At 41.4% G+C, this 22,529-nt stretch overlaps 2 protein-coding genes across 6 annotated transcripts; both read left to right on the top strand.

Annotated features, from left to right (window-relative positions):
- Positions 1–5,470: 5,470 nt before the first annotated feature.
- cbx3b (chromobox homolog 3b) lies at positions 5,471–14,445 on the top strand. Of its 3 annotated transcripts, none has more exons than XM_012862667.3 (5): positions 5,471–5,688; positions 6,049–6,189; positions 6,301–6,457; positions 7,577–7,731; positions 13,134–14,445. In XM_012862667.3, the coding sequence occupies exons 2-5, from the start codon at positions 6,050–6,052 to the stop codon at positions 13,252–13,254; spliced, it is 573 nt and encodes a 190-aa protein (XP_012718121.1). In that variant the 5' UTR covers positions 5,471–5,688; position 6,049; the 3' UTR covers positions 13,255–14,445. The 3 variants fall into 3 exon arrangements, with proteins under 3 accessions (XP_012718121.1, XP_012718120.1, XP_012718119.1); XM_012862666.3 differs by having other exon boundaries at positions 5,471–5,703; XM_012862665.3 differs by lacking the exon at positions 5,471–5,688 and adding an exon at positions 5,841–5,963.
- Positions 14,446–14,545: 100 nt separating this feature from the next.
- On the top strand, positions 14,546–17,681 carry snx10b (sorting nexin 10b). 3 transcript variants are annotated; one of them, XM_012862557.3, is made up of 6 exons: positions 14,546–15,852; positions 16,111–16,197; positions 16,274–16,374; positions 16,574–16,675; positions 16,860–17,069; positions 17,251–17,681. In XM_012862557.3, exons 1-6 carry the CDS (start codon positions 15,820–15,822, stop codon positions 17,378–17,380), a joined length of 663 nt encoding a protein of 220 aa, XP_012718011.2. In that variant the 5' UTR covers positions 14,546–15,819; the 3' UTR covers positions 17,381–17,681. The 3 variants fall into 3 exon arrangements, with proteins under 3 accessions (XP_012718011.2, XP_035988758.1, XP_035988769.1); XM_036132865.1 differs by having other exon boundaries at positions 16,081–16,197; XM_036132876.1 differs by lacking the exon at positions 14,546–15,852 and having other exon boundaries at positions 16,123–16,197; positions 16,282–16,374.
- The last annotated feature ends 4,848 nt before the right edge of the window (positions 17,682–22,529 follow it).

Raw genomic sequence — 22,529 nt, 5'->3', positions numbered from 1 at the left:
TATCCTGATGCCGAAGCAGCATAGCTCCGCTTCCAGTGTCCATTCCAGATTTGGCTCAGAGGTGTACCAAAAATCTGTGTTAATGCCGACAAGGCTACAAGAACTTGCATGATTTGTCATTTTATCCTCAATTCAAATATTAAGTTGAAAATGAAAAAAGGGGCAGAGCAGACACGGGTTGCAGGCACTCTGCAGAAATGACCGGATGCTTTAGTCAGCATCCTTACTTGGCCAGATCTTAGTTTACAAACATTGTTTGTATTTTATCTAAGTAATGCAAATTGACTGCCATAACACTATTGTGCTAAAATCCAAATAAGTACTTCAGTCTGTGGAGAGATAAAGTTTTGAAATAGACCTGATGCTAAGTCATCATAAACCATCATCTAACAGAGGCATACACAGAGACTCAAATGAAGTACATCATGTTCTATCCATACTTAATTAATGTTATTATGAAACATAACCATGATTACACTGAACTCCCTGTGTGGTATTTAGTAGCAGCATTTATCACAAACACAGCCAACTTTAAACCCATACAGTTAGTAACGCACTAAATACAGTTTCTGAAAACCAAGACAAAAAGTACATTCTTCATGTCCAAGCAGGAAGCTTCCCTGTCCGAAAAATGAACTGTTTATGTTTTCCTTTTAAATTACTTTATTTTTTATTTAAAAAAGAATGGCATCAAGAGTTATAGAACTTTTAGCTCACGTACTTATAAAGCTTCTAGTTAGAGTGGCTTAGGTTACCCTGAGCTATCTCTGTAGTTATGCTGCTATAGGCTTAGGCTGCTGGAGGACATCAGGGTCTATTTTTCTCACTCTGCTGAGTTCTCCTACTGTTCTCCAATTTCCTTTGTTTGTTGTTATTTCAACTTTTAACTTTTGTTCTCTGTCATTTTTCTCTTCATAGTAGGTACATCTGGTCTGGCGTTCTGTTAGCTGTGACATCATCCAGGGAAGACGGCTCACCCGTTATTACCATATAACATAGAAAGGATTCCTGGATCAATGTGTGCTTCTGTGCTTTTTGTGTCTCTGCTCTGTCTTTTCTAACCCCCAGTCGGTCGAGGCAGATGACTGTTCACACTGGTTCTGGTTCTGCTGGAGGTTTTCCTCCCCATTAAAGGGGAGTTTTCCTCTCCACTGTCGCTTCATGCATGCTCCCTATGAGGGATTGCTGCAAAGCCATCAACAATGCAGACGACTGTCCCTGTGGCTCTACGCTCTTTCCTGAGGGGTGAATGCTGCTTGTCAAGACTGGATGCAATTTATTCAATTCATTTATTTATATAGCGCCAATTCATGAAACATGTCATCTCAAGGCACTTTCCAAAATCTGCTGGGCTTCCTTAGACAGGAAACTTTTTGACCAATCTGTCTGTATGATTTGATTGAATTTTACTTTGTAAAGTGCCTTGAAATGACATGCGTTGTGAATTGGCGCTATGTAAATAAAATTCAATGGAACTGAAATTAATCTGCGGAGACAATGTCTGGCCAACCATTATGGGCCTCGTGGACTAGAAAGGACTGGGCAAATTTTTTGACCCACTCCTCCCCCTTCCTGAAGGCTTTTTCCTCCCATATCTGTTTCTACATTTCATGCAAAGGGCCATTTCTTGCGGCGATGAATCAATCCAGCTACACCTACAATCGTTCACTGCTCCAAACTCTACATTCAGATACTTTATTTCGGGTAACTGGTTGTAAATCGAGAGTCCCGGTGGACACTGAGGGGCCCTCCATGTGAAAAAGAAAGCCTCCAAGAAGGCTTGGCCTGAGCACACAGTCCTCTACTCAGCCCATCTAGAGACCCTCACAGCGTGATCCCACCATCTGGACTCTTTTCAGCTGTGGCAGGGCAAGTTTCAAGACCCATCTGTGGAGAGGCGGCATTCACAGTGGGCGAGAGGAATGTGCTTTTTCTGGGAGGCAGTGTTGTAGATTGTAAGGGATGACGTCCTAAAGTTATATATCTTCTTACTCTGCATGCCGGAGCTTGTCATTTTTTTTTCAGCAACTGTATTTCATCTCCAGTGCCACGGTCAGTCGTGGGTTCAGCCTGCTGCACAAAAATGCCTTAAATCATTTCATTATGTTGTCTTTGTTACACTTAAAATGTTAGTGAGCTGTGTTAAAACTACTTTTTGAAACTTCTAGCTTCCGAAGCAATGATAGGAATAAAATATATCGATTAATGGACACTGTGTTCCAACAGTGATGTTTTTCCTTTCTACCAGAGGTGGACCGACCCAGGTGGCTGTCTTTGGTGCAAAGATCTTTGAGTGATCTGTACTGTAAATCCAGACAGGACTTCTCTGCCTGCATTAATGCCATTCCTGCGCCTGCAGAAAGACCTAAAGCCAGTGAGCTGTTAGGTTACCATCGCAACTGGGAAAAACCTCTCGAGGGGGTGCTTTAAGGGTAACAGTGGTTCAGCTCATGTCCTTCCACAGTTTCTGGAAGAATTTACACACAAGTCTACAAAAACAACATGTAGGTTAATATTTACAGTCAAATAGATGACTTTGTAGACGGTCAACCCTGATTTCTGTAAAGTGACAGATGGGAGCAGCTGCGGCTGGTAATAAGAATTGATCTTCAAAGACAGTAAACTCTACTTGAAGACAAATTTTTCTTTACACTCCTTCATGACAGCAAATTTTTAATGCCCCCCTCTTTTTTTTAATGGAGAGCATCCAGCCTCTTCTTAGAAAAAGGTTTTACTCGTTTCTAGGTTGAGAAGCACCTCTCTGTTTCTGCTGTGGTCATAGGTGTAGCGATGATCTTTAAAAAAGTGTAAGTTTCTGAAATTACCTCTGCTAGATTGTTCTTCATGAGCCACTGGAATAGGTCCACAGCTTCACAACAGGCTCTGAACTCATCTTTGCTGTAGATCTTTTTGGGGTGGGTCGTGGCTGAGCGGTTAGAGCAGTGTGCTTGCACTCAGAGAAGGATGCAAGTACCTGGTTTGATCCCTGGTTCTATCCCCAGTCATTGCACTCTGGGTCCCTGAGCAAGACCCTTAACCCCTGATTGCTCCCCAGGCGCCGCACAGTGGCAGCCCACTGCTCCCCAAGGGGATGGGTTAAGATGCAGAAGTGAATTTCTCCATTGTGAGATCAATAAAGTTCAATTATTATTATCAGACCACGTTCGGTCTTAATCTTGCCTCCATTCAGCTTTCGGCAAGCTTTCATGTGACAGGAAGTGACATGTGATGTTCCTCATACCTGTCCCCCCCTGCAGCAAGGTTTCACAGACATAATGGTCTGTGAAGGAGAAGCAGTCCCTGGTGTGTCCCAGAAGGGTGTTGCAGGCCTACAAGAGAGAAGAATACTGAATATGTATCATTAATTTAATTTTGACACTTTTACCCTCTTTTGCTGTATGATTTTGGAAACTTGCTATTTAGACTACAGCAATTGGGATATGATGTGCAATATTTTTGAATACACGTATATGATGTTTTGTAGTTTTTGAGGACCTCCAAAGCCAGACAGTGGAAGTTCAAGGTGGGGTTAATTATGGCCATATTGCCATTTATGTCTGTGCCTGGCTTAGGTATTGTTCAGGTTTAACCTGGAAATTACATAAGTCGTGGTCAAGACAGTGGAAGTGCACTTCGAGCTGGGAGATAATGGGTCAAGAATGCAACAGATCTTAAATCATTTTGGAGTTTTAAACGGAGCTCATGAGAAAATGAGAAAAGCAAGAATTTGACTTAAAAGACACTGGGTAGAGTAAATGCAGGAATATTGCTCAAAAACCATCTAAATGCATAATTATCAACCCCAAGCAAACAACAAATATTTCCCACTGTATGTGGGGATTACGTGTGGGATTACAGTTCTCACAATAAAATCTGCAAATAATTCACATGAGCTCTGGTCCCTGTCCTTCCAGGGTGTTTAACCTCCTTTCTCAGCAGCTCATGTATCCTAATCCAATGCATTCATGTTTCACCCAGGAATCGCCCTTGGCTTTTTTTCTCAGGGATTTTGAAGCCACTTTTAATCACATCTCAAGGCATGCAGCAGTTTTTTCTCATATTGAGAAACTTAACAATTCTCCCCCCCACACAATATAGAGATTTGTGTTGTGTTGTTACAGCTTTCTTAAGTAACTTTCAAGAGCAAATCCTCCCCTTGTTGCATAATTCTTCCTTTATGACGAAACTGTATTAGAAACAGAGGCACACCTTCAAAGTAAGGATCGTGTTTGACTGCCAGCATCTCATGCATAAATCCAGGCATATTAGAGGCAAAAGAGCTTTGAAAGAGAGAGCCTAAAAATCCTAAGCAGTGAAGCAGCGCCCCCCAGTGATAGTTTGAAGAAAACGGACTTGGTTTGGGCATTTGGGCTGTTGTGCGTGGTACGGCCTATTTGACCAATAGGCAGCGCTGGTCTTTGTCATTGGTTAAATTTCCGCTGTCAATCAAACCTCCTCAACTCTTTCCCCCCCCGATCTTAACAGTTGCCCTCAAGAGTCTGAAGAGGAAAGACCTCCTCAGAGAGAGCCACATTAATTCATACACATTTGACCAGCTAAAAACAAGCACTTATGTCACTGGAGCAGACGAAAATCAAGAAAATAACAACACATATTTAATTATATTTGTAAAGAAAAGAAATGTAGGTAATTTATGTGGAAAATAATTTCAGGTGCATTATTCAAATGATGATGGAGAGTACTTTTAGATCAAACAAACTTTTTTTCAAACCACTTAAAAATGTACCAGCTGTAATAGCACATTGAATTCAAAGTATGATATTTTACTTTTTACATTAACCTTGAAATTCATATATTTCAATTAGAAAAACAAGCATAACATTTAAAATGATTACTTGTACATAATGATTATATTTCATAAAATACAGTATATCGTGATACCGTGTGTATAGTAGTCACTTCTAATTCTAATTTGATTTATTTTCTTCTCATTTACTTTCCCTAAAACTAATTTACCTCAGTAAATTGAGCTTTTTTTCATTTAATATAATTTAACGTGGTCTCATTTTACTTTAATTTGCTCTAATGCTATTGGACTATGTGGATATGTGCTTTGTATCTAAATGTTTTTTTTTTATATATATATATATTATTCATCTTACTTTAGCAAATCTTACTGTCAAATATACGCCTGTGATAATAATAATAATCTCGCTTTCTCTCTCTCTCGCTTTCTGTGTGTGTGTGTGTATATATATATATATATATATATATATATATATATATATATATATATATATATATATATATATATATATATATATCACACACATTAACTAGGAAAACTGCCCCCTGCGGTACCCAGCAGACACCCCTGGGTGGCAGGGCAGTTCCGGACCGCCGGACGGGGACGGACGAGCCGAGCGGAGCGGACTGCCCTCTGATTGGTCGGCGGCGTGCGCGTCCCCGTCGTCTCCTCCCGGTTTCCCTGGTATGACCTCTTCCCTTGGCAACCACTTCCTCTGAGCATCAACGGCCATCTTTAATTGTAACTCATTCATGAAAAAGTTGTTGTCGAGCACATAAAAAAACGCGCAAACCGACCCGTTTTCGCACCAAGCGGCGTCGACGGCGCTGTTTGCGTGCGGCTGGCGGCGACTCGCACAAAGCCGAAGCAGCAGGCCAGCAGCAGGGCCAGCGCCGCGGAAGACTGTCCGCAGAGAATAAGTAAACACCGAGAGCGTACGTTCATGTTCTTCGTTGTGTCATGCGGTCCATCACGCTTGGCTCTGCTCCGTTCATGTCTTCTGGCTGCTGTCTGAGAAATAGGCGCATAAATGAAGCGTCGGGGTGAGGGAGAGGGGGGGGGACATATGTGGATTCTGGCATCATGCTGCGTGTCCAAAGTGAAGTAAGAGCGTCGGAACAGCAGGTGGAGCGGCGCGCCGTAGTGATCGTTGTCTGAAGGACACGCAGCATGCTGATCACTGCCATGTTTTTATGTAAATATCAAAGGGTCTGTTGCGTCGATAGAGATGCGACCACTTGCGTCTGTCTATCGGATAACATCTACTTTAACTTGTGCAGGATGAGAAAGAAGCAGACTGCCAAACAGAGGAAGACCGAGGAGACTGCAGAAGTCCAAGAGTTTGTGGTGGAGAAAATAATTCGCCGGAGAATCTGTAATGGCAGAGTGGAGTACTTCCTGAAGTGGAAAGGCTTCACCGAGTGAGTGAGACGCTGCAGAACCTGTCGGGTTACTTTTTTTTTTTTTTTTTTTTTTGCCCCATGATCGTTAGACACACACCTCCTCCTCTTCCTGCGTGTAACAACCCACAGTGCAGATAACACGTGGGAGCCTGAGGACAACCTGGACTGTCCCGGGCTCATCGAGGAGTTTCTGAGAGACGCGGATCTGTCAGGGGAGACGGAAGAGGAGCGAAGCGAGCAGCAGTTCATTCCCAGAGAGGAGATGGCAGAGCAGGAGACGGAAATAGTGAGTTTTCTTTGTGTGGAAAAAGGTGGTGGATATGTTTATCCGTGAGTTCCTGTTTCCGTGTTAAGTTCCTTAATGTGAGTAAGTTTTTTTTTTTAAAAAACAACAGCTTCAGTATTTTATATTTTAAGTATTGTTTAGTATTGAAGGAAATTGAGGAATAAGAATCTAGTCAGCTGACCCCTCTGGGGGTTAAAGATCCTGCTACAACATGAAACTATAAAAAGGTGGTGGTTGGTTTTGCAATACAACAGAAAGTGAAAGCAGTTACACACACACACACACACACACACACACACACATATATATATATATATATATATATATATATATATATATCTTATTTTAGCAAATCTTATTTTAGCAAATCTTACTGTCAAATACACACCTGTGATAATAATACAATCTTGCTTTCTCTGTCTCTATCTATCTATCTATCTATCTATCTATCTATATATATATATATATATATATATATATATATATATATATATATATATATATATATATATAAATAAATAAATGCGTCGGTCCTGAAAGTTATGGACAATTTGCAGGTCTGGATAAGTATGAAATAAAAAAAAAAGAGTATGGAAAGATATTTATAGTCCCAGACTTTATTACCTATCTTGTTGTCTAATTGTCATCAAACCACCACCTGTTTGTTAGTCCATGGATCAGAATCAGACTTACTTTAATAATCCCAGGGGGAAATTACTTTTGTTACATGCCCCAGAATACACACATTGTTTTATTTTTATACATATATATTTACAACATTCCACACAAGTTAATATCATATCACAATAGTCATATCACTTCACTTTGGAAATCTAAGTGAAGTGATATGACTTGTGCAAGAACAGTGCAAAGGATCCATTCATCTAGGCTAAAAGACATAGTTGAAAGTAGTTGAAAGCTAGAGTGTAACAGGTAAATTAATCCATTCGTCTAATTAGCGGAGAAAAAAAAAAAGGACAGAGCTTTGGAGTTTGGAAAAGTGAGAAACTCTGGTCTGAAAGATTTGCGGGAGTCCTGGTGAGACCACGTTCAGACCGGTTCCTTACTGGTTTCTTCTAACTGCTGTTCCCTCTTTGTCTTTTATCACTTCCCCTGTAGTCCTGCGTGCGGTCCCAGCAGCAGAGCAACAACAGCGTCCTGAAACCAGATGACGAGGCATCAGACGCCCCGACCAACCTCAGCACTTACCTCGAGCCTGAATGCATCATCGGCTCCACGGACAGACAGGGAGAGCTCATGTTCTTAGTCAAATGGTAACTTCTCAGCTTCCTCTTTACACTGACCTAGCAAAAGGTGTTTGGCCAAAAAAGGCCCATAGAGCGTGATGAACCACAAGAGCAGCAGTTGTTTCGAGCATGGTCAAACCTCCATGCTGATATACCGGGGTGGTTCATTGTTACGGTGGGACGATGCATTCACGAGCCTTGTAGCAACAGTCTCAGCTTAGCAATGACGTATCGCCCACGTACGCCCGCACGGTTTGCTCTTGGCAGAATTTCAACGAGGACCGGTGAGACTGGCCTTTATGTATGCCAAAACCCGTCATACCCACCCTGGAACGCTTTTGGCACAGTGTCGGCCCTGTGCAAAGCTTGGCCGTTCTCACCCCAACGAAAAGGATCTCGCCAAACTGCTGTTACGGATAATCCACTCTCAAAGGTGGAATGTCTAGAATTGTTGCGCATAGAGATTGTTGTGTGCTGCACTGCCGATGTAGCAGGGCTCCCAGGAGAAACACACACATCTCCAAAGTGCACCTAAAATTTAGAAACGTGGGTTGAGGAGAAGGATGAGGGGGAAAAAAGGGGGCGAGCTGTAGCAACTCACGGGGTTTATAATGACTCCAGTCATCTAGAGGCTGCCGTCCGGCTACATTTTGATCTGCATCTGCTTTAATGCACTCAAAATTAAATGATGCAGATGTGATACCTGTGGCGGCAGCAGTGCGGTGAGATAGCCAAGAAAGCAATAGACTGGGCGGAGGACCCTATGTGCGTAGCCCTAAAAACACAGTGGAGTCACACTTCCCTTCACTCTCACATTAGATTTTTCAAATTTGCTGCAACCCAGCATCGTGTGAATGATTCACAGCGGGCCTGGAGGCAGTATAGTGGTCCTAATCCAATGAGAAGGGGGGGATTTAATTGACTTAAACCTGGAATCACCTTGACATTTTCCACAGTGACAGCCTTTGGAAAGCACTTCTGACCCCAGCGGACGGGCTTTGGTGTTTTTTCGTTTTACTCAAAGGTTCTGTTCCACACACTTAACTTCCTATAATGTGTGAATGTGCAGTCAGTTGTTTTTTGTCATTACTTCCTCGTGCTCATTCTGCTTTTTGAGGATGGTGATGTTCAGTCTTTGTTGAAATGGGATACATTTATGAACAAACAGATAAAACTCAAAGTGCTGGACATTTAAACGGCTCCTGCCACTGCAGTCCACCCACCCGCATAGCCTGGTTGTTGTTATGCTAAAAGGCTGTTGTCTTTTAGCCAGACCAGTCTATTCATACGTAATATCTATCTTTCTGTCTTTTTTTTTTTTTTTTACTCTGACACCAGCTGTTTGGACTTGAGAGACACAAGGATTTTTAGAGATAATTTTTTTTTCATGCTTGGCTATGAGGGAACAGGAAGATTTTTTATTTTTTTTTTTTTTTTGACCAAATCTAATCCAATCAAAACTTGAGTTAAAGGGGACATTTCATACAATATCCACTTTTTTTTATCTCTTGTTGTGTACTTTGAAGTCTCTAGGAATGCAGAAGATGTGAACGTAGTCTGTCCAGGAAGTGCACAGATATATTTGTTCTTTTTGGATCATATGTTTCCAGCTGTTCCGTTTTCTGTTCTCTGTTATGTTTTTTGAACTACTACGTCACAGTATTTGCTGCGGAGCTACTAAACAGGGTCATCGACTTCCAGCTTACCAGTCTCGCAAATCCGGCATTTTTATTTCTCTGGCCGATTTTCGTAGTCCAAGCCGAAGGGTGCCGAAGCTACAAATGGATAAGTCATCAGTTGTTCTTCACGCCGTCCTCCCAGCATTCTACAAAAATGGCCGATCAGAGTGGAATGCTCTGTGACCTGGCAGGAGGCAGGTGTAAAGTGTCTCCTTTAGATTTACAAAGACGGCACCAAAACAAGTTGCTCTGAGACGCACCTCAGGACAGGGGTAAAAAGGGGGAATAAGGGTGTAAAGGGGATTGGTTGCCTAGTGGTTAGAGCAGTGCGCTTGTGTTCAGAGAAGGCAGCTAGTACCCGGTTCGAACCCCAAAGACTGCCACTGAGCAAGACCGCTAGCCCTAGAATGATCCCAAGGTGCTGTAAAAGCTGCCCGCTGCTCCCCAAGGGACTGGTTGAATGCAGAATACCAATCGTTGAATTGTACAATTGCAATGATAAAGTTTCTTCCCTCTTTTTTTCTCTTCTTCTTTAAATTAACAAGGAATTCAGACCAAAGCATTGCAGTTCCACTTTAAGTAGACCACAACTGAATGACTTCAATGTGAAAAGGATATGTCCCCTTTTAAAAAAACAAAAGCGTTGTGTTAACTCAGAATGATGAGTTGTCAAAGACTCGCCGTCCAGATGGGAATTGTTTGCATTTCAATAAGATTGTGTCTGTGAGACTGTTGTATCGGAAGTTATGATCTTTCATTGGTTTTTAGTACAGTTTCTGGGTTTAAGGACCAAGTATAGTTTAAAGTGGAAACTTAAGATCAAAAATATGTTTTTGCTGCTCACATTTATTTTAGGTGTGTTTGCACGGATGCAAAAGATCTGAATTTAGCTGTCAGGAACTCGACTGGTACAATATATGCCATCTCCAATGAACTGAAGGAGGAGAGAAAAATAGCTTTAACTGCTGACGGATGTCTAAACATCCACTTCTAGGAACTATTCCAAAGTTTTATCCATATCATGGAGTAGATTTCTTTGAGAAGATGTGAATAAAGCACATTTTAGCATTAGGGACAGACTCTAAAAGCGTTCTAATATTCCAACCCTTGCAGCATAACACTGTGTTTTGTTGAGTTTTTTTTTTTTAAGATGTTCGTTAAGTTGTTCCAGTACAACCAAACTGGAGAAAGTTTGCACAGATGTCACCAGCAATCTTGTAAAGAGTATATTTGAGTAGTTTTAATATTCAATGAGAACCCCCACTGGTTTAACAGAGTTCTAATAATAAAGCTAATAAACAATGCCAGGAGTACCTCTCAAACCGATCCTGTCTTTCTGATGGTAGGTGCACTTTGTTCCTAATTGGCTCCAGTAGATATTTGTGGGACATTCTCACTGGTTTTATAACCACGAGTAAAATGTCAATTTTTGCGTCACCGCATTCATACCAAGATTTAAAACGGAACGTTTAACATGATCTGCTTTTATTTAAAACAGAAAAGCAGCAAATATCGCTGTCGAAATATTAAAACCTATTAATTATCACAGTTAAAATATTTATAAGATATGATATTTGGATTTTAATGCATAACCTGAAGCAAAATTACAGATTAAATAGCTACTGAATTTAGTAATGTAAGCGTTCGTTTGGCAGAATGTACCCTTTAGCTGTTCTGGGCTTTATAGAGAAGCCCTGGTAGTATAACAAGCTGATATTAGCTGGTTAATTAATTGGGCCTGCTACTCTGGTAGCTAGCCTGCAGTCATCGCCTGCCAGATGTAGGACAGAAAATTGACAGGAAATTTCAGCAGTTTATAACCCTAAGTTTTACAAAGCTTGATCGCGAGTAAATTGTAATAAGTGCACTTTATCTTAAATGACAGCTTCCCGCTACAAAGGTATTCCATAAGCCTAACACAGATCTCTGTGTTGGATCCTAGTGAGAAAATTAAGATTATGTAAAATACGTCCCCGTTTGTCTCTGACAGAAACCAAACTGTAGTTTTAAAGTTATAGTCGGTCACTAGTTTCTTTGAGGATTCATTGAGCTGAAGGGTTCAAGTCATATTCTTTTGTTATTTACTTTGGTTACAAAATAAGCCAAAGCTCAATATGATTAATGAGGTCCGAAGTTCCTTACTGATTGCAGAGTTTATTCATAGAAGTTCAGTGATTGTGTGGACTTTAAAATATTAAATCATTCACTTTTTCCACGTTCAGAAATCCAGTTTCTCTGTCAGCAGAGATGAGACCTGTTACAAATGTTTAATCACCTGACTGCACATACACTTATCTCACTATATAAACATTTAAAAGTGGTTACACTAGAACCACATTCACCTCATCACACTGAAACTCACGCACATACACCAGTATACAGTTCGGTAGGCAACTTGAGGTTTAGCGCCTTACCCAATCTCCCTTCAACACGTGGAAGGGAGAGAAAGGTTTAGGGTTCTTGTGATGTGGGAGGAGTTTGTGTAAAGGCTGGTTCACACGGCGGGATTTTTAGCCCGATTTTTCACCCCGATCTCCCCTTTCCGAGAGGCGTCCATTATCAGCGTGTCTCTTAAAATAATCTTAAGAGAATATCCTGCTATGTGTGGTGTGTTAAGAGCGATCGGGTCCTCTCAGTGGAACGTCGAGACCGTTCCAACTTCAAGTTGAGGATATGTAGGATTGTCTTGACCCGATATCCTACCGTGTGTGCTGTCTCCCGAAGGCAAACGAGCACACAGCCTGTTGAATGTGGCATGTAGCCAGTCAGCGCGGCGAGGGATTTCCTGATAGAACTAGAGTGAACCAGCCTTTAGACCTGATTGGTCTGATCTTTCTTGCTTTAGTGGGAGGAGCTTGGGTGAGGTTGGAAGAACTCATGACGGTCAGATTACTTTCTTCCCCCACTCCCAAGGAACTGCAGCACAGCCAATAACTAGCATTAGCTAACACGCTACCTAAGGCTAATACAGACTTATTTTTAATATGATTGATTTTAATGGATTTTATGAAGCCATACTGCTCACTTTGACTCTGCCGTCATCACACAGCATGGCGATAAGCGTCTAGACTGTCAACAAACTGTAGTCACATGAACCGTCAGGTTCTGCTCACTAGCCTCGCAATTAGCCGTCACGCTAAATTCGGCTACTGTTCATAAACAGTTTGCCCAAAGCTCTGTCTGCAAAGCAATTTCTAAGTAGTCTGTAAGATTTGATTACGTTGGTTTGTCCCCAAACTTCAACCAGACTATCATAGTTGTACAACTGTTGTCAAAGTATAACCCCAGTCAGTCAGCGTCACGTTGCACCCCACCGCCACGGCTGTGAATGGGGCATGGCCAGGCACAGAGACAGGCAATGCAAACATCATGTATATTCCTAGCCAAGATATCCCATGACCAATCACAGCTTACATAAACTCCTCCCTCACCAGCAGAAACTCCCACATAGGCACTGCAGAGACCCCTACTTGAGGGAAGCTGGACTCTAGCCCACAGCTTTGGAATTACAAGACAACTATTGAAGTTGTTAAAACCGTCACCCAGGCTCATCAACTGGGACACTGGACAGAAGTTCACCTCAGCCATGTCATCATGTCTATATTACTGCCAACTTGATGGGTGATGGATTTAAAGTATTAAAAATGAGTCTGAAAAAAAAAAACATGCCGCAGGCATGACTGCATGAATTGTTGTTAAAGTGAAAGGCTGGATCAGCATTTTCTCTCTTCTGCGTTTCCCATCCCACAGGAAGAACTCAGATGAGTTTGCCCTGCTGTCGGCCCGTGAAGCGAGCGCCAGATGTCCCCAGGTGGTCATTGACTTCTACGAGCAGAAGCTGACCTGGCACAGCGACAACAAGGGGCAGTAAATAAAAAAAAAAAAAAGTGTTTCGTGTGCCGAGGACTGCTGATAAACAGCTGTGCTTCCACCTAAAGCTTAGTTTCTCCTCCATCAAGTGTCCTCCATCAGCTGACGTTTAAGGCACGCAGCGTGAAATCACGTTCCACTGCAGGTGGAGTTTCAGACCGGCAGCTGCGAGATCCTCAGCGGGGGATGGGGGCTTGAATTGCTCCCGGCTCCGTGGTGCTCAGCGAGGTCACTTTGCCTTCGAGGACACCGAAATGGAGACTAAAACTAACTTTAGTTCAGAACAGCTGATTTTTAGTTTAATTTTATTTTTCTCTCTGACTAACCTGTTGCTGCATTCCTGTTGCGTGATTATGTAGCAGTCACTGTGGACGTGTTTTTTAGTTTTCAGACATTGTTAGGCTGTTGTTTATTTTTCTTTCATTTAAACCTGTTAGTATGTTGAAGTTTATGTTGTGTTTGATGTTAGCCGACTGAGCTAACTGCACATTTAGCCCATGTGCAGATCTAAAGATTAACCCTGTTTGTTTGTTTTTTGATACATGTATGGTGTGAATTAAAATTCCTGTCTTTGTGAGACCCTTATGATTGATTTTGAAATGCAAAAAAAAAAGTCCTTTATTTTCCCAACCTGCAACCTGCAGCTTCTGTTGCAAGTTGTATTCTCTTAATTAGGTTTGATTTTTACAAACGTACTTATTTGATAGTGTGATAAAAGTTTTGTAGCGTTCTTTCAGCCAGCTGATCAGACGTTTGTAGCAACATGTGGGAGAGGGGCAGCACCGTGTTGCTCTTTGAAAAAAATAACAGGTGTTGCTCTGGCATCTTTTCTCTGGCACTCGAATTTTCCCATCATACTTATTTGGTGCTTTCATCTATAGTGATGTCCTGTTAAAAATAAGTTAGAATAAGTTGACTTTGATTCCTTTTTAATATTTAACCTATGAGTGCCCGTAAAGGATTTATTAAATGTAGCACTTTAGTTAAGAGACATTTACCGAGTCACTGCTGTGATGACTCAGCTGTTTCTAGTAGCTAGCTGTTCCGATGGCACTGAGGTGACTTTACATATCTCCCATGAGCGTTATGGGACACCCAGCTGAACCTTAAACCTCCTTAAACACACCTGCTAAACTGCTGTAACTGTTGACCTGAATCTGTGAAGCCTGCAAATAAATGAAACTTTTTATGACTTCTTTGTCCCTCCTTGAAACGCCTTGATCGCACCGACACAGCTTTACCTGTTCAGATTAAGTGCCCCCTGAAAAGATGTAGTGAGCTTGAACTTTTTAAGATAAGATAGACTTTATTGATCTCACAGTGGAGACATTTTTTCATGTTTCAACATCAACCGTTCAGATATTTTTGTCGTAGAGACCAACACAAGGTTATACATAATTTTAAAGTAGGTTTCTTTTGTGACTTCTTTACAAATAGAAATTTGAGAAATGACCTGCATTTCAATTCAGCGTCCTTTACTCTGATACCCCAAAATAAAATAAAATGCAGCCGTTTGGCTTCAGAAGTCAGCCACTTGTTAAATAGATTTTACTGCACAGCGCCCTTAACACAAAGTAATCCACCAAACGAATCACAGAGGAGTTGCGCAGAAGTTTAAAGCCGTGTTTGGGTAAGCAGCAACCAAGCTGCAAACGCATCAAGAAGCACCCTTCAATCCATCGTCTGAAAATGGAAACACTGAGGCACCATTGCAAACTTATAAGCATGTGGCTGTCCACTTAAAAACAACAGTCCAGGCTGAGTATTAACCAGAGCAGCAGGAAGGAGGCCCACAGTGACTCTGGATGACCTGCAGAGATTCACTGCTCAGGTGGAATGATCTGCTGATGGGACAACCCTGGGTCGTGTAATCTACTCATCTGGGCTTCAAATAAAATTAGCGAGAAGATAATACGTCACAATGTATTGGGGACACGGCATATCCCAGAGGATATACTGTACAGTAAGCTCAAAAGAGACCTTTTTGGCCTCCGTGCAAAATGCAATGTATTGAGGAAAACCAACACATGATTTGGCATACCATTCCCACAGTGAAACACGGTGGTGGCAGCATCATGCCGTCAGCAGAGACAGGGAAGCTGGTCAGAATGGAAAGAAAGGTGTAAGGAGCAAAACTGTCCCACTGCAAATAGACTTTCCTGGGGTGGGAGGTCCTCAATCCCCTAAACATACAGTACAGCCAGAGGTACAGTTGACTTGTTTGGTTTAAAGCATGTTTAGATTGTGTTAAAATGGTGTATCCAAAGCCATAATTTATGTTGGACTATCACATAAAATCCCTTTAAAATACTCAGGTTTGTGATTGTGACGTGGCAAAAAGGTCAAACGATTGCTTTTTTCAAGTCCCCGTGAGAGGCTGTACATACAGTAGTGTTTTATAGATTTTACTTGACAGTTCGGGGAAGGACTTGTGTTTGTCTTGTGACTTTGAAAACCTTTGCTCCTACAGGCAGTAAAAGTGGAAATAAAAGGCACAACGCCGCGTAGAGCGTTATCGGTTTGCGTTAAGGTTACTGACTTTTAAGTTCTGTCTTCGTTCTGGATTATGAGAGAGGAAACTGAAAGTGCTAGGAATCAGGTAGGTTTCCTTCAACACATGTTTTGATAGGAAATTTAGTAACAGCTTAAATCCAGTGCCTATAAACAGCAAAAAAAATTTACTTTTTTTGTGCCTGAGGCAAAAGAAAAAGGACAATTGTGGGAATTTCCTCCCCACCTCTCTATTTTTTTTCGCTGGCTTGTCATAGCACTTCCTCTGTCTACTCTTAAAAACCTTCCTCTTTGTTTCACAACACGGTTCATTCAGTTCAGCGTCTCTCCTGCCTTCTCCATGCAGCAGGTCATCAGTGTCTGGGTGCGAGACCCGCGGATACAAAAGAATGACTTCTGGCATGCCTACATAGACTATGAGATCTGTTTGCACGTGAGTATGACGGTAGAGAAGATCCGTTCTCTCAGTTATTTTGATTGTAGTAACTGTGTTATTGGTCTGTTTTCAGACCAACAGCGTGTTCTTCACCAAAAAGACCTCGAGAGTGAGGCGAAGGTACAGTGAGTTTGTGTGGCTCAGGCAGAAACTGCAGGCGAATTCCCTCCTAATGTAAGTAAATGTGATGGCATTTGATAAATAAGGATAAGGGGCTTTATCTGTCATTATACATACAATATGCATACAATAAAGTTTCGTAGATTAGATGGAGGGTTAGCCTGACTCAGAAATCACATGAAGAAAGAGGTTTTCATTGCCGTGTTACACTTGATCTGCTAAATGTGTCTCCTTCTGTTTGCATGTGTTATAGGATACAGCTACCACAGCTTCCACCCAAAAACCCCTTTTTCAGTCTGAACAACGGCCAGCAGGTTGCAGATCGGATGAAAGGGCTCCAGAAGTTTTTGGAACAGTAAGAACAACCTCTCCTGGCGCTTATACACTTATAATTCTGACGCACCGCTTCACATAACCCAACTGGTATGCGCTGGTTCCCACCGGCGCCAGACCACAGGACTGCTGTTCTCACATCCCCGGGGCGGCACGCCACGCCACATGTGGAAGATCCTCATTTGTTTATTTCCTCAATTTCTCAGAATCCTCCAAAGCAATCTGGTGCTGTCCGACAGCTGCCTGCACCTTTTCCTTCAGTCCCAGCTGAGCGTTTCCAAAATAGAGGCCTGCGTCGCCGGAAAGACCAGCTTCTCCGTGGCCCAGGCCGTCCAGAGCAGCGGCTTGAGGAGATTTCACTCAGAGGAGGACCTGCAGAGGGACCTCAGCGTGTCCTGTGACTCTGACTCAGATAGGTAATGTAACACTGTATTTCCCACAGACTCATCAGGGAAGTCCAGATGGAAAAACTGCTCTTGCATAAACCTACTAAGCATTAGCAGCAATATAGCAGACCAAAAACAAAAAAAGGAACAAATTAAGACACACTGCCTGATTGAGCAGTAATAAACTCTGCCGTTTGTTGTGTTATTACAGCTCAGACTGTAGAGACCCACGGCACAAGAATAAAGTCTCGCCATTAAGCAAATCGAAGAGCGCAGCCACACTTGATCTGAGGGGGGCCTGCCAAGAGGAACTGCTCAGTTGCTCGTCGGGTTCTGTGTGAAAACTGAAAACTGCTGAATACAAGCTTAGGTGTACTTACTTGATTCACATCCAGAGCCCTGGACGTGTTACGACCTAAAAAGAAAAAAAATAAATGTTACCTGTTTTGCTAGCCTGCAAACTCCTTTTTGCTTTTGTGGTATTTTATTGCACTAATTTTTAAACCTGTTCAACAAAATCAGTGACTAATTTAATTTCAGAAATTCCAAAATTCATGTGCTGTGTAAGGAATGACTTGCAAAAGTATTTACTCTCCTTCAACCTTTTCACAGTGTCTCATGTTGTAACGTGAGGCCCTGGCAGATCTCATTGAGATTTCATGTCAACGACTGGAAAAAAAGTAACAGAAAATTGTGAAATGAATACAAAATAAATAGTTTTTAACATTTTTTTTTTACAAATAAAATCTAAGGTGAATGAAGCCTGGGATTGTATTTACTCCTATTTACTCCAATGCTCCTAAATAAGATCCAAAGCAAGCAATTGTTCAAAGCAGGCTATAAAACAACATGCAGTGGGCCAGTTAAAGTGGCCTTGTCATAGAACCAACCTAAGTGCAATTGAGAAGCCGTTGCAGGACTTGAATCTCAATATCCACAAATCCTATTCATCCAACTTGTATGAGCTTAAGCTATTTTGGAAAAGGAAAGTGGCTAAAAATAGCAGTGTGGACATGTGCAAAGCTGGTAGACACATACCCCAAAAAGACCTGCAGCAAAAGGTTGCTCTATAAAGTGTGAGTGAATGCATATGCAGGCCACACTCTTCAGATTCTCATTTGTGGAGCATTTTTAAGACCATCATTCATTTTCTTCTTACTTCCTAAATGTGGAGCGATCGTTCTACTTCTTTGGTTTGATCCGTCCCATAAAAATCAACCAAAACGTTTAGATTAGATTAGATTAGATGATTAGATTAGATTCAACTTTATTGTCATTACCCAGGTACAGGTACAAGGCAATGAAATGCAGTTTAGGTCTAACCAGAAGTGCAATAGCAGCAAGTCCAGGATAAACAATGGTTTCATATGTACAGGACATGGATATGTACTGAATAAATATAGAGATGAATACTATTATAGGACAAATCTATCAGTAAAATTCTGGTTATGAGTATAATGTATAGATAACTAGTATTGTGAACTAAATTTATAGCTGTATATGTACCGAATATAATATACAGGTGTATATTACTATGAATAGAGTTTTACAGATATGTACAATAGCATAATATACAGATGGTTGTTATTATAACAGAGTTTACATGTACTATAAATATATGTACAGATGGCTATCGCTATAGGCAGAATTGTGAGCATGAGATACAGGTAGCTATTACTATAAAATTAATAAATAAAGTTTGGACTGAAGCTATTTAAATTAAAGTGTAGTGGAAGGTAATTGCATATTACAGTTGAAGTATGGTATTGCAAATGTATATGTATATGTTTAACTTTGTAATCGAAAGGGACAAAATGTGAATATGCTCAAGAAATCTGATTGCCTTTGTAAGACAGTACAAATAGATTATTCAGATTGGTGTTGGAGTGTGACGATGGCCATGCTTGCATGTCAGGACAGTAGCAGTATTGCGCCTGAAGGTGGCAGTGTTGTCATGGGTTGTACATTTATCTGTTCATGACCGTGTGCTGTAACTGTATGGTGTTGCTTCATAAACCAGTTTTGTCAGAAACATCACTCATGTGCTCGTTTGTACCCTGAAAGTGTCCCCAACATGTGAAGACAGCAGTATGACATCTCGAGCACTGATAGCCCGATGCCACTGTATGGGGCCCCCGGCGTGGGAAGCTTGTCATCCGGTGGCCACTGCAGTGCTTAGCAGGATGACATGCTTAATAGGGTCTCAGCAGAGTTTCATCACAGACCCCCCCTGTCAGGTGGGTGACAGGTAGGAGGTCCTCTGGACTCCCAGTGGACTCTGTCCTGTCTGAGAAGGCCACCAGCAAGACAGGGAACATTGCTCTCTGCTGAGCAAAACGCCAGCTGCGCTGACAGGCCGCTCCTTTAATATGTCTCCCTCGCTTTGTGTTAGTTTGAGCCTTTTCCTCGCAGCCACTTCTGTTACCGCTCATGTGTCTGAGTTTCAACAGATCCCCTATAAGTTAGCACGGCCATGCTTATGCACAGGTAATGACCACTAAGTGAAGGCAGGCTGACATTTCTGCACGGCTAATTAGATTAGCTGTTTCTCTGTGCAGCACCTGAGGGATTCATTATAAATTCAGGACTGGCTTGTATTATGAGGAAGAGGTGCAGGTGGCCTGCCTATTCTAGAGGCATGTGGTCATGGATGTGTGCGTGCACATTTGTTCTTGTAGAACATACATGCATCGCCTTTACTTGAATTTTGGAGCGGTAAGGTTACACAAGGAAAAAAATAAATAAAAAATCGAATATATCCTTGATTGAGGGCTGCAGACAGTTATTTTATCTGAATATTCAATAAGAGATTAGCTTCTTGCTTAATTTGAAAAGACTGATACATATTTGTACCTATTTTAATGTGTTGCATTCGTGTTTCTACTGGTTTAACTGTAACATTGAAAAATCTATAACACACTTAAATGTATTTGTTGGCTTACTTGCAAAAACTTTATCACTGCATTAAAAAAAACATCCAATATGTGGTAATTCCAGCACAATTACCGAAATGTTAAGAACACTAAGAGCTTCTTCCCACTTCCAGTGTGGTGGGAAAAGAAGAAAAATAAGAGTGAATAATATTTTTAGTTTGTTTCTAAAGATAAAATGTATTTAGTGTTTGCTGTTTCATCAGCAACAAAAGTATTTGACCTTCAACTGAGCATTTTTTCGAAAAGGGTAATTAAGCAGAAGTGGTAAAAAAAAACACTTTTATTTCAGGATGTTGTAATATAGGAAGCATTTTCACTCTACAAGTTAAAACCTGAACATCATGGGTATTTCTGAGCCAACTCTGCTGTTTTGAGATCCACTGACTTTGAACATCAGCTAACAACCCATCCTCAGAGGTAGATACAATACTGTACAAACGTCTCAAACCATCACATAAGTCCATCCATCAATTCTCTATACCGGCCAAATCCGTGCAGGGCTGCGGTGCCTATTTCCCAGATAAGACGTCGGTCCAGATCAACACAAAGACACTTAGGACTAACAACCCTGCACTCACACTCTAACACCTAAGCAAAATGTACTCTGGCCAGTTAGCTGAACTTGCATGTTTTTGGAGTCAAGAATGAAGTCATAGGACCTGGAGAGCACACACAAATGCAACAGGAGGCTACAACAAACCCCAGACTGAAGATGAATTCTCACAATATTTGTGCGTTCACAAACACACAAGAATCCATCTTGATAAATCATGAATAAACTGATTTTAAAAGTAGTTCAACCCAGCAGTGATTAAGCCAGACCCGACGATGAAGAAATCACTTGAACAGAACCTGTCTGACAACATGAAAAAGGCTAAAAGAAAACACGTAATGCCCTGATGTTCAACAACAGATGAGAAACAAAGTTTAGCACTAAAGTGAACCATAACTGTGGAGACCATAACTCACAAGGAGAAAAATCCCAGAACAGAATTATACCAAAAGCACATCAATGGCTCATCCAGGAGGACACAAAAGAAACCAGAACAACATCTAAAGTAGTGCAGACACCAATTGCCTCAGGCAAGGTCAGCATCCATGATTCAATAGTAAGAATGAAACTGGGTAAAAATAGATCCATCGGAGAGGTCCAAGGATAGAACCACTGCTGAACAGACCAGTCTCACAACGAAGTTATAAGAGTGGCCTAGTCAAAGCACAGGCAACGTGAGTTTAATCTGGCCAGATAAGATTGTAAATCCTCCAGTGTGGCTGGATTAAAACCATTTTCTACAGAAGACTGGGCCAAACTGTGCCGTGATACTTCCCCAGGATGGCACAACCAGTTATTAGATTAAGGGGCCAATTACTTTTTCACATCAGGCCAAGTTGGTTTGAATAGCTTTTTCCTTCAATAAAGAAAAACATCATCTCAGAACTGCTTTGTAGTTTAAATTAAAATCTGTCTGATGATCTAAAACATTTGAATACGGCACAAAAAAAAAAAAGCAAAAGCAGGAGAAATCTGCAAGGGTAACAAGTTTTGTTTTGGGGTTTTTCAGTTGTTGCCGTTTACTGGTAACAGGGAAGGCTTCTCAGCCGGCGCGTGGATTGAAACGTTTAAATATTTCAACATTGTAACAGTTGGGTTGGGAATATTGACTCCTCTTTTAATGGTCTGTGACTCTGGTACATTAACATTCTGGCTACTGTAATCTGTCAGCAGAGCTATTCTGCCGTAAAACCATCAGCTTTCCAAAAACAGCTCAGTCTGGTCCTGGTGTACAAATGCTGTGATTCATGTCGTCTGAGGTTCAGAAGAAGGGAAAACATCCTGATTCAGTCCGTTCATCAGAAGAAAAAAAAAAGGTAAAATATTGAACAGGGAGATGAGCTTTCTGAGAGCAACACAGCTGCCTCAGACACCAACAGTAAGTTATTCTACCTCTAACTAAACCTATTTCATATCTGTGTCAACGTCCTTCGCTGGACTTTCTTCTCTCCAGAGTCACAAAAAAAAATAAAAGTCAATCTTTATGTTGGACCCCGAGTCAGAGATTTAACAACATAAAATCCCAATAAAGTTTTCTGTGGAGAGCTGAAAAACCAACGGGTGTACTACTGAGGCAGACATGCTCCAGTGGAGGCAAATTACAGATAAATCAGCGGCTGCTCATGCATTTTAAGTGCCGCATTATACAGAATCCATTAGTAGCAATAGCGGCTCAGCACAATTTAAGATATTAAATCTCTTTGACTGCAACTCGGCAGAACCCAGATGAGTCGATATCAGACAAAACCAAGCTGCACTGGCAACAGAGAGGCGACGAGAGCTAAAGAGATCCTTTAACAACAATGCACCAGCAGTATTTTTATATGATAATGGGACAGCGAGAATTATTGTACAGCGGGGCAATCGGTAAAAGAAACGCACAGAAATACACAAGCAATTTTATTTCACACAAACATACTCAAAAACGATCTACTGAAACCCACACAACTACTTTGAGTTCAAAATCCTGTTTGAAATCCTGTGGCGCCCTCATACTCGCCTCAA

The sequence above is a fragment of the Fundulus heteroclitus genome, chromosome 3 (assembly GCF_011125445.2).
Source record: "Fundulus heteroclitus isolate FHET01 chromosome 3, MU-UCD_Fhet_4.1, whole genome shotgun sequence".
NCBI lineage: Eukaryota > Metazoa > Chordata > Actinopteri > Cyprinodontiformes > Fundulidae > Fundulus > Fundulus heteroclitus.
This window is presented reverse-complemented; position numbering and strand designations above follow the sequence as displayed.